The following is a 19,024-nucleotide window of genomic DNA, read 5'->3' on the forward strand; positions in this document are numbered from 1 at the left end:
AGCTGTTTCTCCAGCTTTCTGCTGTAAGCTAAGTGGGATCTGGCTTTAGGACATGGAGATTTGAAGAAAGCTATTTCCTCATGCACCTCTCCTTAGTGTTGTTTAAAAAGTGCTCCTTTTCCCCACCCCTACAGACTTCAGAAAGTGAACTTGGCTTGGGGTTTCCAGTCAATGAGGTTTCCAGCCTCACAGCTCACATGTCCTGCAAAGATGCTGCTGACCCATGAGGCAGGAGGTGAGGGCTGCTAATGTCAGATGCTGCTGCAAGTAGTCATTGCTCTGCCTCCTGCTTCATGGTAGGAGCAATGGCCTGCAGCACTGCAGCAGCCTGCAGGTTTCGGGTGAAAGATACCACTGGAAGCCTGCCCTTAGAAACCTCACACTTGAATGCACCCACAAGTGAAAGAGACCTGCGGTATTTTTCCACTCAATGTTTTTTCTTTTCCTTTTCTTTTCTTTTTTTTTTAAATGGAGTCTCGCCCTGTCACTCAGGCTGGAGTGCAGTGGCATGATCTCTGCTTACTGCAACCTCCACCTCCGGGGTTCAAGTGGTTCTCCTGCCTCAGCCTCCCGAGTAGCTGGGATTACAGGTGCCCGCCACCACACCAGGCTAATTTTTGTAAATTTAGTAGAGACAGGGTTTTACCATGTTGGCCAGGCTGGTCTCGAACTCCTGACCTCAAGTGATCCTCCTGCCTCTGCCTCCCAAAGTGCTGGGATTATAGGCATGAGCCATTGCGCCTGGCCTTTCCATTCAAATTTATAAGAACTCTGAGAACTCACACTTAAACGGTTTAGAGAGTTACATATAAATTATTCCAAATGGTATTCCTAAAATGATGAAGACATACATGTATAATTTTTGTTTTATTAATTGAGAGAGAAAATCTCAAAATATTGTTCTCTTCTTAAAAAAGGGAATTTTCATTATACTTTGCACATGTGACCATTTGGTTTGATTCATTTTTTATTTCTTGACTGCTAATGTTTTAATGTATTAAGCTATTCAATCCTTACTCCAGCCCTATGAGGTAGTACTGTTATACCCACTTCTAACAGATGAGGAAACAGAAGCTCACAGAGGTTAAGTAACTTGCACTAGGTCATATAGCTGGAATATGAAGAATCAAGATTTTTTTATTTATCTTGGATGGTTTGGCTCCAGAGGGCTCTTAAGCAATACATTGTCACTGCCTCTTTGTAAAGTTACTATTTGTTTACATAGGGATATTCATTCATTAGGTATGAATATAAGACTATACTCTTCCATAAAATCCAAAGTTACATCTCCAAATTTTGTAGGAAGTATAGTCATTTTGTTCTCAAAGCTTTCATAACAAAATATTTATACTTCTGTTATAACATTATGTTTTCATTTGTCTTTACAATTCTTTCTCCCTCACTAGACTGTGCACTCTGTGGAGGTGAAGACCAAATACTGTTGTTTTTTCTCTCAGAACATAGTAGGTGCACAATAAACATCTGTTAAGGAAATGAAAGCTGATATTATACTGATAGCAGTTGCCACCGGTGCTGTGCCTTTATCCCCTCAGTCCACCCCAGAGGCCACCTGCAGAAATTTCCTATCCATGCTGAAGGTTCCCTGAGTCTCTCTACCACAAGGTGTCCTCTGGCTGTTGGGGAATGCATGGCCAAGTGTGGAGTTGCCAGGAAATTAACTCCTGGGAGCAAGGCACAACCAAGAAAGCCTGGAGTTGGTGGGTAGATGTCCCAACTTCCTTGCTCCTTGCTGGGCTACTTGTGAGGTGTGCTCCATGTGGCTGGCACAACTGAGTCGGCTTGCCTATGGGGTTGCCTGTTCATCAACAAACCAGGCTTCTTCTCCTTTCTGGCCTCAGTACCCCATTCCCTCAGAACTGTAAGGAAATGAATTTTGCGAAGTGGATTCTTGCCCTGTCAAGCCTCTGGATGGGAAGGCAGTGGGGAATGTAGCCCAGCTGACACCTGAATTTCAGCCTCTGAGACCTGAGGAGTCAGTGAAGCTGTGCCAGACTCCTGACCCATAGAAACTGCAAGGATACTAACAAATGTGTGTTGTTTTCAGCTGTTATATTTATGGTAATTTGTTACATAGCAATAGAAAACTAGTATAGCTTTTGATACCTGGAAGTGGGGAACTGCTATAGCAAATACCTAAAAACATGAGTATTAGTTTGCTTGGGCTGCTATAACAAAATAACACAGACTGGGGTGGCTGCCTTCTTACCTGTATCCTCACATAGCCTTTTCTCTGGGTGGGCACCTCTGGTGTCTCTTCCTCCTCCTCTTTTTTTTGAAATATTTAAAAAATACACACAGGGTCTTGCTATGTTGTTCAGGCTGGTCTTGAACTCCTGGACTCAAGTGATCCTCCTGCCTTGGCCTCTCAAAGCGCTGGGATTACAGGTGTGAGCCACCATGACCGAGCTCTTCCTTTTTTTTTATAAAGGCACCAGCCCTATTAGATTAGGGTCCTACCCTTGTGACCTCACATAGCCTTAATTACTTCTTAAAGTCCATATCTTTAAACAATGTCACATTGGGGATTAGCATCTCAACGTATAAAGTTTGGGAGGGACACAGTTCAATCCATAACAATGTGGAAGGGCTTTTGTAACCAGGTGGGTGAAGGCTGGGGGAATTTTGAGGAACACGGTAGAAAAAGCCTAAATGACATGAACAGACTCAGAGTAGAAAAGTGGACATTGAGGATGCTGATGGTGAAGGCTCAGAAGTGAGGAACACTCATTGGAAACTGAAGGAAGGAGAAGGGAGAATCTTTTGTAATGTGAAGTTCGGTGAAATAGTCTCCTGAGGTTGTGTGGAAAGCAGAATTGAAAGTGATACTTGGCTGTATAAAGATTTCCAAGAAAAGTGTTGAAGGAACCCTCTGGTTTCTTCTTTCTGCTTGTAGTAAAATGTGTGAGGAAAGAGGAAAACTGGGAGGACAATTTTTCTTAAAAAACAGAATCAGAATCTGATGATGTAAAAAATTCCGATGATCTCTAGATGGCACAGATGCTAAAAGGAAGAGATTCACTCTCAGGAAAGCATGCACTAGGGAAAAGTCTGAGTGTGACTCTACAGCTCTTTGTTAGAAACTTAGAAAGATCAAAAGACAAAACCATGCAGTTACACGAAGGGGTCTTTTAAGAAATTAAGGGTCTGCCCTACAGATCTTCTCAATCAAGCCAGAAAACCTCAAGGAAGCATATGGGCATTGTCCCTCAATCATCTCAGAAGGAGGCCAAGGAACAGGAAGGCTTATCTTTAAAATATCTGTGTATATGGCATCACCTAATGGAGTGAACTGCAGTGAATCCACACAAACTCTACAAAGTTCTTAAGAAATTGTTTCATCAGGAATACTGGCCACTTGGCCTGAAAGGGACAAAGAGAGTATGAAATAAAGGAGGCTTTCAGACCCTTCCAATTCTACTAGCAGTGGAAAGCGTGCTGATAAAACTACTCAGGATGCAAACATGTGCTGCCTTTCATTAAAAAGAAGGGCAGAACCAAGAACCCTGAGGGAGGAGCCTAAGCCACAGAGGGCCATTCCCATGCCTTGAGATGTAATCAGGGAACTCCTAACATTTGCCTGGCTGGATTTCAGAAGAGTCACGGACCAGTAATTCCCTTTTTCCTTCCACTCACTTGCCCTCACCCTGCCCCCATTTTGAATCAGAATTTTTACACCGGTTATCCTGTGCTGTCCCACCATTACATGTTGGACAGGCTGGGGGCATATAATTTGTCTCTTTAGCTTCACAGGTCCATGGATGGAAAGGAATCGTGCCCCAACAGCTGTATTTAATAGATTACTCCCAAGCACTCCATCAATACCTAATCACAATTTAGATGATGAGAGTTTGGACTTTGAGATGATGCTGCAATGAGATGAGACTTTGGGATCTTGGGCTGGGATGAATGTATTTTGCATGTGGGAGTGACATTGGGAACCAGGTAGACAGACCCTAGGGTGACCCCTCAAGGATTCCCACCTCCTGGTGATCATGCCTTTGATTATCCCCTCTCCATGAGTGTAGGCAGGATCTGTGGCTTGCTTCTAACCAATAGAATATGGTAAAGGTAAGAGGCTGTCCCTTCTGTGTCGTTACATGTCAAAGGTGAGGGAATGTCACTCTCATGGTTAACTTACATTATATGGCAACACTGATGGGATATCACTTCTGTGAGTACATTATTATATATATAGTCCAAGCAGACTAGCTCTTGCTTTCCTGCTAGCCTTGAAGAAGCAAGCTGTCACGCATTCTGCAGCTGCAAAGAAAAGAATTCTGCCCACAGAATTCTGACTAAATAAGCTTGGAAGTGGATTCTTCCCCATTTGAGCCTCCAGATGGGAATGAAGCCCAGCTGGCCCCCTAATTGCAGCCTTGTGAAACCTTGAGCAAGAAGATCCTGTTAAGCCATGCCTAGACTCTGAACTCTGAGAAACTGTCATAATAAATATGTGTTCTTTGAAGCCATTAACTTAGTGGTAATTGTCATGCAGTAATAGAAAGCTGATATGAAGATTCTCAACAGGTGATGGATTCAGTGATTCTAGCAAACACTTACACAGGTACCATCTTAGGCAGCCATTAACCTTACAGGTAACAGTAGTAGCATCCAATCAGATAGTGATGTGCTGCTTGGAAATGATTTTAAAGTGATAGATTTATCATCAGTATAAAGTTGACAGCATAATGCTTCCACTTAAAATTACACAATAAAACACTAAAAAGGATAGGATTTGATAGTTCCACTAAAGCAGCCTCTAGCTGCCATCTTAGTGTCCCAATTTCTATAAGATGCTAAATGAGAGATAAAATTAAATCTTTCAAGTTCCAAGCATGAGTGGGAGTCACAGAGAGCCACATGCCTTTCTTCTTTTGATTTAGAAGGATTATTTTCAGTTAGGTCACCACTGCTGGGAGAGAAGAGCTGGGGAAAAGAAGATGTCCCCTAGAATATCATTTCACATTATATAGAATTTCCCAGCTATCAAAGCACAGCTGTCCTTATTTGATGAGTTCAGCTTTCAGGAGTTCAGAGAGGGCCACTCTATGGGAAACCAACACAGTTCTGGAGACAGGCTTGTGATCTGGGGGGTATGCTGTTTGACCTAAAATATGATGAGCTCAGGGAGCATCGAGGCCATAGTGGAGAAGGAATGAGCGGCACACGTTTGAAAGCTCACTCATTTGCTTCTCGTTGCATGATTTCATTGACATTTCCTATTTAAATATTCTGCCTAACTCACTTGAGAAGACTGCGTGGATTACATGCATAATGAAAGACTCTGCAAAGGGCTCTGAGTACTCTACAACTAAAAAATAAAGTCATATGGCAGTAATGATAGGGAATCATAGTCAGGTAGGTATTTATAAAGATGTCCTTGTCAGATTCTCAAGGGAGAGCTCATGGGCTAAATCTGGGATTTCTACATGATCAAATCAAAAGCATTCCTTACCCACAGAAATAATATCTGCTATTAATGTGCTCTGTGGTCTTAGGAAAAAACACTGTGCCTACCTGAGTCTTAGTTACACAATCTACAAGGTGAAAAGGTAAGAAGGAAGCAATTTTGTTTTCTGACTTAGCATCGTTTATGCATATAACAGTTTTTCATGCCCAAACATACTTATTACCAGGAGGCACAGTGATGTGGTGATTACAAGCCCAGGTCTTGGAGTCAGATAGGTATAAGGTTTGAGTCCTAGGCCTTTCCAGTTACAGAAGTGGGATCTTCAATAAATCCTTTAAACTTTCTAAGACTTGCTTTCCTTACCCAAAAGACGGAGTTACTACTCTCTAATTGAAAAGGCTGGTATGGGGCTAAGTAAGATAGTATCAGTCAGTTGTCCTATAAGGTTGCACAACAAACCACCCACACTCAGGTTCATACAATGAGGTTGGGGCTGGGTGGCTCTGCTTCCAGTTTCAGAGATGCGGGCAGTCTGTCATCTAAGGCATATTCTTATGATGTTGGCATAAGCACAGAGGGAAATCTTAGCTGTCCATTAGAAGTCTGCTCACATCACCCCATTGGCCATGCAAGTCACATGCAAATTCAAGGGATGGGGAAGTACTCAGTCCTGTATGAGACTGTGGTGAGAAAAATGAAAAATTGAGTTTATTTATTTAGTTTTTGAGACAGGGTGTCACTCCATTACCCTGTCTCTAAAAAAATAAATAAATAACTGGGTTCAACTTAGAAATTGGGTGAATTTGCACTAATCAATCACACTGAGTCAAGACTTATCTGTACAACTGGGTTAAAACTATTTGTTATTATAAGTGCCACAAAAGAATAAATCTTAAACATTTTTTACTCTGTAAAACACCATCCGATATTTGGTAACGATACTCTTGACTTTAGTCAGGCCTGTTGCCTAAGAGATTTCAACAAAAACTAGAGATTACTATAGATTTGACACCTGCATTGCCTTCATATCAGCTTCTGCTCTGGGAGTAGAGTTGGGGTAAAACACTCAAGTGGAGGTACTCACAGGAACCCTCAGTATATGCGGTCCCTGTGTGGGTTCTTCTCTATCACTTCCTCCCAGGCGTTACAGTAGGGGAACACAGCCACTGCAGGAATGCTGGGAACAGCATTTTGAACCATGAGAAGAGGCCTTGAGGGATAGATCTAACCACCAATTGGTGGTAAATAACTTTTCAATATAACCTATAACTGACAATTGCTTTAAAATGGTACATTCAATTTGTGTTTACCTTGGTCTTGAGGTGGCAGGAGATTAAATCTTTCAAGTTCCAAGCATGAGTGGGAGTCACAGAGGGCCACATGCCTTTTTTCTTTTGATTTAGAAGGATTATTTTCTAATAATCCTTGGCAGGAGATTACAGTTACTCCTTGATGGGGAGTAACTGAGAGCATTCATTCATGAGGTCTCAGTGACCCAATTTTAGTTGGGACCCTAGGAGCAGTCTTCCAAATGCCAGGATCATGGACCATGAATCTCCAGTTATTCTCTGCTGGTTCCAGGGAGCTGCAGGTGTGATAGATGTGACATCACCCATTTGTGATTACAGAGCTGTCACACTGGGTACCAGGATGGCCCTGCCAAGAGGCCTGGAGGTGTGTGGTTAACATTGGCCCTCCTCCAAATAGAAGAAGTGGTGGGTACCCACAGGGGTAAATTCCCTGGGGTGATACTGTCTTCTCTGAAAACATCAGCTTTTGTTTTTAGAGTAATAACTAGGCCATGTGAGCTTAAGTTTGTTCAAAGTTTAAGAAAATCTTAAAGTGGCTTATGTAAAACCCTGCAAAACACTGATGTAAACAAAGTTGGTTCTTATTAGTGGTTGATGTAGTTTGTTACTTTTAAAGGGTGTGAGAAAGAGACATTTATGGGGAAAGATGGTGTGTTGACATGGTGCACATCAAAAAATAACCACATTAATACACTCAAAAACTGCTTGGCTGAAGTTTCCAGATTGGATGGGATCATAAAAATGAAGAAATAGAATAAATCTAGCTTTGGTTTTGGATTTCTTCTTTTATTTGGAAACAAGATTACCTTGCCCACATCTCCTGAATTTAGGCAAATGAGAAAATGGGGGCCAGTGTGATGTTTCTATTCCACAGTCTCTGTGGCGGTGGGAGGGCTGAAAAGGCATACTGACACTGGAAGGAGGGATTCCAGGAAGTAACAGGCACCGAGAGAAATGTGAGTGTCCAAGTCCATTGTCCTCACTGGTTTTGCAAGTATAAAAATAATATAAACAACTTTAACAAAGGATCAGCAATCTCTCCTCCCGCTGAGGGCCTTGGTTCTGAAGAACTCAATGCAGTTCTTCTGAAGTGGCATTTTTGACAAGAGGTTTTAAAACATAGGTAATCTGTCTAATGGGTTTCATTTTATAATTGCTTTTACTTTGCAATGAAATTAACTGTCTTTATAACATATACACTCTTTCTTCTTTAAGAAGGTTTGAATTTTTATTAAGTGTCTTCTGATAATCATTAAGTTGGAAGAACTTCCTGCATCCCAACTGTTCACAACCATTTGACTAACACACCTCTAACACCTGCAGGATTACATATTAGATCAATATATTTGGTACACTATACATTGGGTCTGACCCTTAAATAAATCAATTCATTTTGTATTAGGACAATTTCTTGATCTGAGACCTGTGCCCTTCATGCACAGAGGCTTCACAAAATAGCAAACTCCTGACTGTGGCTTTCAAAAGTGCCCCGTGCCATCCAATCTCTACTTGTCCATCTGGCCATATCCCCCACCCCTCTCCCCATCATGCTCTGCTCTACCCAACAGATGATCTGTTTTTCCTTTAAACTCCTCAAGCTTATTCCTGCCACAGGGTCTTGGGACTAGTTCTTCCTCCTTCCTTTGAATATATCTCTTTCCAAGGTCTTCTCCTGGCTCCATTGTTACCTCTTAGAAGTGCCCTGATGTTCACCCAGATGAGAACTTAGAAATGAAAAGGCGTGACCCAGCTCAGTGAACATGAAGGCACTGGACTTCATGTTGCAAAAAAGATGCTTCTAGCTCAACACTATATTTTAGCAGAAGCAGGTCTAAAAGAAGGGAGAGGCAAAAACAAACAAACAAAAAACACTGATTTAAGAGGATAGGAAAGTAATGGGGAACCTAATCTATGAGCTTTAAGAAGAGACCTGTTAAGGGAGCCAGAAAAGTCATGAGGGGGCAGCCCCAGCTCTCAGAATTGCTGGGAGCTTCACTCAGCTAGGAGCATGGCAAACATCTGGAAACAGTTTAAACTGCTTGGCAACAACTCTCAGAAAGCAAAGGAGGCACTAAAAGAAATAACTCCTTCTGGCTTAATTCTGACCAACAAGGAAGACCACATCAGTTATGTGTAATTGAGAAGGAACCTTGGGGAAAACTGTTACCTTAGGTCAAAGGGAAATAATGCTAGAAAATGTCAGATAGTTGCCCTGTATTTTGGGAAAGCAGATTTTTAAAAATATTAAAGGAAAGAGAGAATCCCATGGAAATAAAACTAAGAAAAATGATATAGCTCTAAATACAATGCAAAATTGAGCATCACAAAAATAGAGAAAGGTAGAGAATTTCAGAGTAATTAAATTAGATTCAATTTTGGATGAGCTTTCAACATAAACTACGATGGGAGAGAAAATAAAACAGTGGTCTTCAAGAATGGGATGGCCAGACCTAAAGATTTACCTCTCTTGATTTTTCCTGTTTTTGTGAACAGAGAAGTTTTTAAAGCAGTACTCAGCAGCAGTCAATAAAAAGGAAGAGACAGAACCTCAGCTTTGAAAGATTATAAAATACCGAAGACTACAAAGACAAACAAAACTAAGTCAGAGCCAGGTTTGTATTGGTCTTCTCTGTGACTCTTCAATCTTTAAAAGATAAAAAGAAGATTGTTAGGAAGACTTTGAAGGCTAAATTAGAAAAGGGATGGTAAATAAGGATCTAACAATTTAAAAAACTTCAAAACAGCTGGTTTAGAGAAATTATATAGTATACACGAAAAGGGATGGAATATTGTATTCAATAATCTTTGAAAAGGTTGTAGAGATTAGAAGATTGCTGGCCAACTGGAAAAGACAAAAGTCTCTATTTTCATTTAAAACAACAAAAAAGTCAGTAGTGTGTGAAAGGCAAGTTGCAGAAGCCACAGATAATCACATTTAATATAAGTTCCAAGATAGTGGTTCTCAAACTTTTTGTCTCAGGAACCTCTTAAAATTATTGAGGACCTAAAAGAGACCTTAGTTTATATTATATCTATTAATATTCACTGCATTAGATATTAAAACTGATAAACTTATTTATTTACTTGAGACAGGTTCTTGCTCTGTTACCCAGGCTAGAGTGCAGTGGTTCAATCGCGGCTCACTGTAGCTTTGACCACCTAGGCTCAAACGATCCTCCCACCTCAGCCTCTAGAGTAGCCAGGATGACAGGTGTACACCAGCATGTCTGGCTAATATTTTTTTTATTATTACTTTTAGTGGAGACGAGGTTTTGCTATGTTGCCCAGGCTGGTCTCAAACTCCTGAACTCAAGCACTCTTGCTTTGGCCTCCCAGAGTGCTGGATTACAGGCATGTGCCCACCCAAGAAAATTTAAAACATAAGACTATAAAGCACATGATCCATTAAGCATCCATCAATCAATGACATTATCACATGTAATGTAGCTTCTCCATTGTATACACAGGAAACGAGAGTAAAAAAAGCAAACTTTAATTTTGTAGACTCCCTAAAAGAGTCTGAGGAACCCCCCATAGGTTTAGACCACACTTTTGAGAACCACTGCAAGAAACTTTTCACCATAGGCCCAAGAAGACATGAACACAGATGTCCATGACAATATTATTAATATTTATAATAGCAAATACTTCACAATATCCCTTAGTAGAGAAATGGATAAATTGAAAAAAAAAGCTAGAGTAATTTTTAAATAAATTCATTTTCTACACATCAGTGTGAATTAATCTCAAAACACTATTAAGTAAAAAAGCAAGTTAGAGATTATATACATTATGACATCACTTCATAAAATGCACATATGCCAAATAAAACTATCTAATATTATTTATATAATTCTACCTGAAAATTAAAAAGAATATGAAGCAAATATTAAGATATGCTTTTTTTCATTTTAGGTAGAAGTTACAAAAGCTTTTAAATATTATCCTCTGTATTTTGTTTTTTAGCATTTTCAAATGATTTCTAGGCTGTAACAAAGGGAAAGGGTGATCATTATGTTGTGGCTTTAGTTCACCTAGAACAGCAGTTCTTAAAGTACATCTATCCATCAGCAGCACCAGCAGCATCTGAGAGCTTGTTAGAAATGCAAGTTATCAGGCTCACTCCAGACCTACTGAATCAGAATACCTAGGGTGGGGCTTGGGAATCTGAGCTATAACAAGCCCCCAGGGAAATTCTTATGAAAGTCTAAGTTTGAGAATTACTGGCCAATCACAAACAAATACGACCATTCAACCTGCCCTTTACATAATGCATCTAATTCAGCACAGATTTTGGTAATATTGCTTATGATGTTCTCATGGACGAAATGACATTAGATATAAAAGGAGTTTCTCAATGATATTTGCCAAATGTTTTAAGGGGAACCTCCCCCTTGGGGTATTCAGGTTATCTTGGCTAGCCTACATGGCCTACATGGCTAGCCCAAAAGTTTGGGCACACAAACTGTTGACACAAGTACAAGCTAACTTGTGGCTTCTGGTTAAATTTCTGACAGTTTGGAAATCCCGGCTGGTGAAAACTCACATTGATTATACCTTATGTGGATACATTCTTTTATACTACTTAAATCAAAGTCAAAGTGTGGTCCTCAGACCAGCAGCATCAGTACCACCTGGAAACTTATTAGAAATGCAAATTCTTGGGCCCCATCCCAGTTCTACTGAATCAGAAATTCTGAGAATGGAGCCCAGCAATCTGTGTTTTATCAAACTCTTCAGGTGATTCTGATCTACTGTATGGCTGGAGAAACCCTGGCCTAAATAAGTCTCCACAGAGGAGAGGTGTGTCCTGGTAAGCGTGACAATGGGTAAGCATGAGGTTCTAAACAGGAACAGCTGAAATCCTAACTAATCAAGGAAGAGTGTTGGTGGCAATGGCGGATTTCCACTCGGAACTAGCTTGGCAAAGCTTGCTGACAAGTACTGAAGAACTGGCATTTTCCACAACATCAGGGGCGACACACTTCCTCCGTTGACTGTTTTTATGTCATGATCTCTTTTCTCATTTTCCTTTCTCAATTTAAAGGACACTTTGACCAAACCAACTAGAATGGTTGGTTCTATTTAACTTAAATAATTTTGCCAAAATGGCTTTAAACATGCATGACTATATCCAGTCTTTTCTGTCCATTTATTCATTACTTCTTACTTCAAGGACTTTTTTGACTTCTGAGATATATTCTCTATACTTTATCATATGTCATTCTTAGGTGACTTGTAAGATTTTTCCAGAGAAGCCATTTCCAAAAAATGGGATCATACAAACTATATAACATAGTTTGGCCCCTTAAACCTTTTAATTTTTACTTATTGTAAGAGTCTGGTAGTCACAGGATTCTGTTTGACCACCAATGTTGTCTACTGTCTGCCAGTGGTGTTAACTGAACTCATATGTGGAGACATATTTACACTCATATTTGGAGAAAGATAGGATTCGCTTTATGGGAGTTTAGTGTTAGTATGAGGTACTCGATTTTTTGGGTGTCCTTCAGTTAAATGGATTTGATTAACTTTACTCTTTATGGGTGAGATCCAACCTAGCTGGATCTTGTTTTTGTCACTCCTTGTCTGTTTTTATTTTATTTTTTCCCTCAGGGGCACAATTGTGCCTGAAGTCTCATTTGCAGAAATCCAGAACCTGCTCTATACTTGAGATGTATCTTCCAGTCATCACCCAGTTAACATTTAAGTGTCTATAACTAATATTTTAGTCTTTTCATTTCATATGGACTGAATGCTCATGCATTTGGCACAAGGGCTGGAAAGCCCATACTAGTAAGAGAAGCACAAGGTTTAGCAGCTTAGAAGTGAGGAAATCTTGCTCCAACTCTCAGTGGGACTGATTGTCAGAGAGGAAAGGATAACAAGCCAGCCCACCTAGGAAATGGAAGAAATTAGGTAGAAGGTTCTGCTAAGTCCCACATCCACAGAACATGATGTGTTACCACTAAGATGAAAGCCTCTTTCTTTGCTCTCAAACAGGACCTGCTAGGATGTGGACAAGTGAAAAACCGTGGTGAAGAAAATGATACTTTGTCCTAACCGAATAATGCATACACTCTAACAAGATGGCACATGTCCTGGGTCTTCAGCTAGAATGTTTATTATTATTATTTTATTATACTTTAAGTTTTAGGGTACATGTGCACAACGTGCAGGTTTGTTACATATGTATACATGTGCCATGTTGGTGTGCTGCACCCATTAACTCATCATTTAGCATTAGGTATATCTCCTAATGCTATCCCTCCCCCCTCCCCCCACCCCACCCCACAACAGTCCCTGGTGTGTGATGTTCCCCTTCCTGTGTCCATGTGTTCTCATTGTTCACTTCCCACCTATGAGTGAGAACATGCGGTGTTTGGTTTTTTGTCCTTGTGATAGTTTGCTGAGAATGATGGTTTCCAGCTTCATCCATGTCCCTACCAAGGACATGAACTCATCATTTTTTATGGCTGCATAGTATTCCATAGTGTATATGTGCCACATTTTCTTGATCCAGTCTATCATTGTTGGACATTTGGGTTGGTTCCAAGTCTTTGCTATTGTGAATAGTGCCACAATAAACATACGTGTGCTTGTGTCTTTATAGCAGCATGTTTTATAATCCTTTTGTGTCCGGAATTGGTGGGTTCTTGGTCTCACTGACTTCAAGAATGAAGCCGCGGACCCTCGCGGTGAGTGTTACAGCTCTTAAAGTAGCACGTCTGGAGTCTGTCCCTTCTGATGTTCAGATGTGTTTGGAGTTTCTCCCTTCTGGTGGGTTCGTGGTCTCGCTGGCTCAGGAGTGAAGCTGCAGACCTTCACGGTGAGTGTTACAGCTCTTAAGGCAGCGCATCTGGAGTTGTTCGTTCCTCCCGGTGGGCTCGTGGTCTCGCTGGGCTCAGGAGTGAAGCTGCAGATCTTCACGGTGAGTGTTACAGCTCATAAAAGCAATGTGGACCCAAAGAGTGAGCAGTAGCAAGATTTATTGCAAAGAGTGAAAGAACAAAGCTCCCACAGTGTGGAAGGAGACCCGAGCGGGTTGCCAATGCTGGCTCGGGCAGCCTGCTTTTATTCTTTTATCTGGCCCCACCCACATCCTGCTGATTGGTAGAGCCCAGTGGCCTGTTTTGTCAGGGTGCTGATTGGTGCGTTTACAATCCCTGAGCTGGATACAAAGGTTCTCCACGTCCCCATCAGATTAGTTAGATACAGAGTTTCGACACACAGGTTCTCCAAGGCCCCACCAGAGCAGCTAGATACAGAGAGTCGACTGGTGCACTCACAAACCTTGAGCTAAACACAGGGTGCTGATTGGTGTGTTTACAAACCTTGAGCTAGATACAGAGTGCCGATTGGTGTATTTACAATCCCTGAGCTAGACATAAAGGTTCTCCAAGGCCCCACCAGAGCAGCTAGATACAGAGTGTCAATTGGTGCACTCACAAACCTTGAGCTAAACACAGGGTGCTGATTGGTGTATTTACAATCCCTGAGCTAGACATAAAGGTTCTCCAAGGCCCCACCAGAGCAGCTAGATACAGAGTGTCGACTGGTGTATTTACAATCCCTGAGCTAGACATAAAGGTTCTCCAAGGCCCCACCAGAGCAGCTAGATACAGAGTGCCGACTGGTGTATTTACAATCCCTGAGCTAGACATAAAGGTTCTCCAAGGCCCCACCAGAGCAGCTAGATACAGAGTGTCGATTGGTGCACTCACAAACCTTGAGCTAAACACAGGGTGCTGATTGGTGTATTTACAATCCCTGAACTAGACATAAAGGTTCTCCAAGGCCCCACCAGAGCAGCTAGATACAGAGTGTCGATTGGTGCACTCACAAACCTTGAGCTAAACACAGGGTGCTGATTGGTGTATTTACAATCCCTGAGCTAGACATAAAGACTCTCCACGTCCCCACCAGACTCAGGAGCCCAGCTGGCTTCACCTAGTGGATCCCGCACCGGGGCTGCAGGTGGAGCTGCCTGCCAGTCCTGCACCGTGCGCTCGCATTCCTCAGCCCTTGGGTGGTTGATGGGACTGGGTGCTGTGGAGCAGGGGGTGGTGCTCGTCAGGGAGGCTCCAGCCGCACAGGAGCCCATGGAGTGGGTGGGAGGCTCAGGCATGGCGGGCTAAAGGTCCCGAGCCCTGCCCCGTGGGAAGGCAGCTAAGGCCCGGCGAGAAATCGAGCACAGCACCGGTGGGCCGGCACTGCTGGGGGACTCAGTACACCCTCCGCAGCCACTGGCCCAGGTGCTAAGTTCCCCATTGCCCGGGGCCAGCAGGGCTGGCTGGCTGCTCCGAGTGCGGGGCCCACCAAGCCCACGCCCACCCGGAACTCCAGCTGGCCCGCAAGCGCCGCACGCAGCCCCGGTTCCCGCTGGTGCCTCTCCCTCCACACCTCCCTGTAAGCTGAGGGAGTGGGCTCCAGCCTTGGCCAGCCCAGAAAGGGGCTCCCACAGTGCAGTGGGGGGGGGGCTGAAGGGCTCCTCAAATGCCACCAAAGTGGGAGCCCAGGCAGGGGAGGTGCCAAGAGCAAGCGAGGGCTCTGAAGACTAACAGCATGCTGTCACCTCTCACTTTGGGTATATATCCAGTAATGGGATGGCTGGGTCAAATGGTATTTCTAGTTCTAGATCCCTGAGGAATCGCCACACTGACTTCCACAATGGTTGAACTCGTTTACAGTCCCACCAACAATGTAAAAGTGTTCCTATTTCTCCACATCCTCTCCAGCACCTGTTGTTTCCTGACTTTTTAATGATCACCATTCTAACTGGTGTGAGAATGTTTCTTTAAGACTCTGCTTCCATCTAGAATGTTTCTTACCCAATGATAATGATAATGATACTCCAGGGTAAGAAAATAAGTCTTAGTTTCATGTGAGAATTTTTCTTTCCCCATGGTGATAAATAGTAGAAGACTTTTCAGGGCACACTGCTCATTGCATTTTCTGGGTTTTGTAAAAACTTGGGATATAAGAAAAATAATGAAACTAAACAAGCAGATTTTTTTCTAATCCCAACTTTTTAAAGATATGGTCCACCTTATTATATGATCATTAGTGAAGTGCTAGCCTTCTCTTAGGGAGAAAATTATGTTCAATAGTAGGATATTGCCACATGCAAACTAGTCGAGTTGGTTAGTCAGTTTCTAATAAATATCAATTGATATCTGTTTAAAATGACAGCCTCCTTTTGTTCCCAAAGCTTTATCTTCTCAAATATCCATTTTTTTGTGTGTATGTACTTAACATTTTAGTTGGTTTGAAAAGTTTTGAAATTCTACCAGAAAATCAAACTCACAAAATGCAGAATTATAAGACTCTGTATTGATCTTTGGGCAGAACAGACTCATATGTTCAATACCAGAATAGAATGACCAGCACTGTGCATGAACAATGGAATCACAGTTCTAATTTAGTCAGGTCAGGTGATATTTCATAAGCATTTGAAATATCTTATGTATCAGCTGTTCTCTTTCTTTGCATCCCTTTAAAAATGTATTCAGTTTTGTTCTGCATATTATTTAAATATAGTTTATGCAGTATTCATGTTAACGCAGAATAACATATTCAAATAGCACAGATGTCTACTAATATAATGAACAAGGAAAGAATCTGAACTTCAAGCTTTGTATAGATTATGAAACTCTGGAATGATCCACTGGATAATATGATTATAAGTTTCAATGATGTTTAACTCCCATAGAGAACTTTTGGGCAATTGCCTGCTAGTCTATAGAATTCTTATCATTCTGAAGAGCAGAAGAAAACTGCAATCCCTGGATTTTCTTTGTAGTAACTTGGCATAACTGAATTTTTTTTGGGTCTGCTTTCTGCTTACATGTAATTACTTTTATGAGCATTTATTGCCAAAAATTTCCTATTTACATATTTAAGATAAATTATATCTGATTCTAGGACTCAAATTACTTGCTTTTATTTGAAATAGCTCTCTCTTAGGCTATAAAGACAAATTTGAAAGCTATAAAGATAAATATGTGCGTATATGTTTGTGTGTATATATACACACATATTTATTTGATTATATAAACATATATATGTATGTGCCTAAATATGCATATGTATATATATTTATAAATACCATTATTAAAATCTATTGGTAGTAAATTTTTTATGAAAGAAAAGTTTAAATATTTTGAGAACAAATGGAAAACAACAAAAGGTGGTCTAATGTTGGTCAGAGGCTATCGCTAATATTAACCAGAGTGGATGGATAATATGCTTCAGTATAAAGTCTAACAAAAACACCATTTAAAGTCGAAATAAAAATGTCCTATTTTGTGATCGTGTTTTATGTGTCTGATTATTTAAAAATCACATCTAAAGCCAAAGTTCCTTTTCATGGGCTGCAATTTATAAGAAATGGTGAAAATTGTAATCATGAAAGAATAATTGTGAATAATCTGTGAATGTTAAAAAATATGTGGTTTAGGCATTTTATAGCTTGCTTATAAAGCTGATGCAGTGCATTAAATAAGAGCATGATTCTTAAGCCCAGCCAAAGATGGAGCCCTCACCATACCTTCATAGGAGCCAGCTGGATGGGTGTGATGCATGAAGGGTCCACCATAGGCTTTGGCCTGTTGGCCGTATCTGCTAACAGGCTGTGCCACTGCTGGGGAAGGCCGGTAAACTTCTGCTCTTGTGGATCAAACCCAGTATGAACCCTGTGTTCAAAGTTGGATGGGCCAGATATTTCAATCTTTTTCTTTTTCTTCCCAAACATGATGCCAAAACCTGGGAAATATAAATAGAAAAGAGGCAGCCATTTATATCTTGCCAGCAGAAGACCAGGAGAAAGCTATTGTTAATTCACTCAGGGCAATATCTTTTCAGTTATTCCTCTAGATCCCAGCTGCAAAAGATAAAAGTTGAATTTTCAGGGTGTGTAAATTAGATAATTTTATTCAATTTTTTTTGTTCCCTCTTTAAACTTGCCATGTGGATGATAGTTCCCTGCCCCATTGACTTTGATTTGGCCATGTGACCTGCTTTGACTATGGATGGAAGAGACAGTTGGCAAGTTCAGGGCAGAAGTTTTTGGAGGCATTGTATGTTTCCACTTTTTCCTTGTGCTCCTGTCACTTGTCACAAAGATCTCTCTCTCAGGGAGATGACACTTCCTCAGCCTAGGTCTTGGAAGGAGAGATGCATGAGGGCAGACACAAGCCCAACCTCCAGTCTGAAGCCAAGACCAGGCAAGCTCAACTGAGATATTATTGAGCCACGGCTGACTCGCAAATGAGAAATAAATGTATGTAATGAAGCCACTGAGATTTTGGCCTTGTTTGTTATATAGCATTATTAAAGCTGACCAGTACACAGGGAGAAACATTTCAAAGTTTGGTATGTACTTAAAATCCAAAACATTTGTGGGGAATAAAATATATGCATACATGAAAAATGGGTTGATAATTATAGTCACCACATAAAGGATCAAACAAGTAAATATTTACAAAGCACTTGGAAAAACATCTGTCACAAAGTAATTACTTCAAGTATTAATTATACACCTCTGGACAAATATACAAGAAAGTTGACTGATATTACCTGCAGAGAAGGGTACCAGGGGAAGAAGGCAGGGAGGAAGACTCACTTTTCACTGTATATTATATTTACAGTTTTTTACAGTGTATTTTACCTGTTTGAAACAACATATGTTTACCTAGGTGAAACATAGCCAGTGACCAGAAGACCGCTAGAAAATATGTAAAATAGGCAAAGTATGCTTTATGATGTTGAAAACACATAAGGTAACCTGGGTTTGCATCCCAGGTAAGTCACCTATTCACTGTGATCCCAGATAATTGCTTTTTCCTCTCTGCATCTACTCATCTGTGAATAGAACAATCATCATTTTGGGAATCCTTACAACACTGCATGGGCATTGTGAAAGATGATATTTTGGCCTACATGTTGATTTGTTGAGGAAGACTTATCTCAGCCCTTGGACTGGAATAGGTGGGTCATATATTCCTACACTTCTTTTTTTTTTTTTTTTTTTTGAGACAGAGTATCGCTCTGTTGCCCAGGCTGGAGCGCAGTGGTGCAATCTCAGCTCACTGCAAGCTCTGCCTCCTGGGTTCACACCATTCTCCTGCCTCAGCCTCCCGAGTAGCTGGGACTACAGGTGCCCGCCACCATGCCCAAGCTAATTTTTCTGTATTTTTAGTAGAGATGGGGTTTCACCGTGTTAGCCAGGATGGTCTGCATCTCCTGACCTCGTGATCCGCCTGCCTCGGCCTCCCAAAGTTCT

The 19,024-nt window shown here is 41.2% G+C and overlaps 1 protein-coding gene across 4 annotated transcripts in view; it reads right to left on the reverse strand.

The window, feature by feature from the left end:
* The window catches only part of PAK5 (p21 (RAC1) activated kinase 5), a 302,347-nt gene that overhangs the window by 89,870 nt on the left and 193,453 nt on the right, over nucleotides 1–19,024 (reverse strand). For all 4 annotated transcript variants that reach the window (XM_525261.7, XM_003316787.5, XM_054674646.2 and 1 more), the window contains one exon: nucleotides 17,291–17,505. In XM_525261.7, coding sequence (XP_525261.3) covers nucleotides 17,291–17,494 — 204 coding nt within the window. In that variant the 5' untranslated portion in view covers nucleotides 17,495–17,505. The remainder of the gene's footprint in view (nucleotides 1–17,290; nucleotides 17,506–19,024) is intronic.

The sequence above is a fragment of the Pan troglodytes genome, chromosome 21 (assembly GCF_028858775.2).
Source record: "Pan troglodytes isolate AG18354 chromosome 21, NHGRI_mPanTro3-v2.0_pri, whole genome shotgun sequence".
Taxonomy (NCBI): domain Eukaryota; kingdom Metazoa; phylum Chordata; class Mammalia; order Primates; family Hominidae; genus Pan; species Pan troglodytes.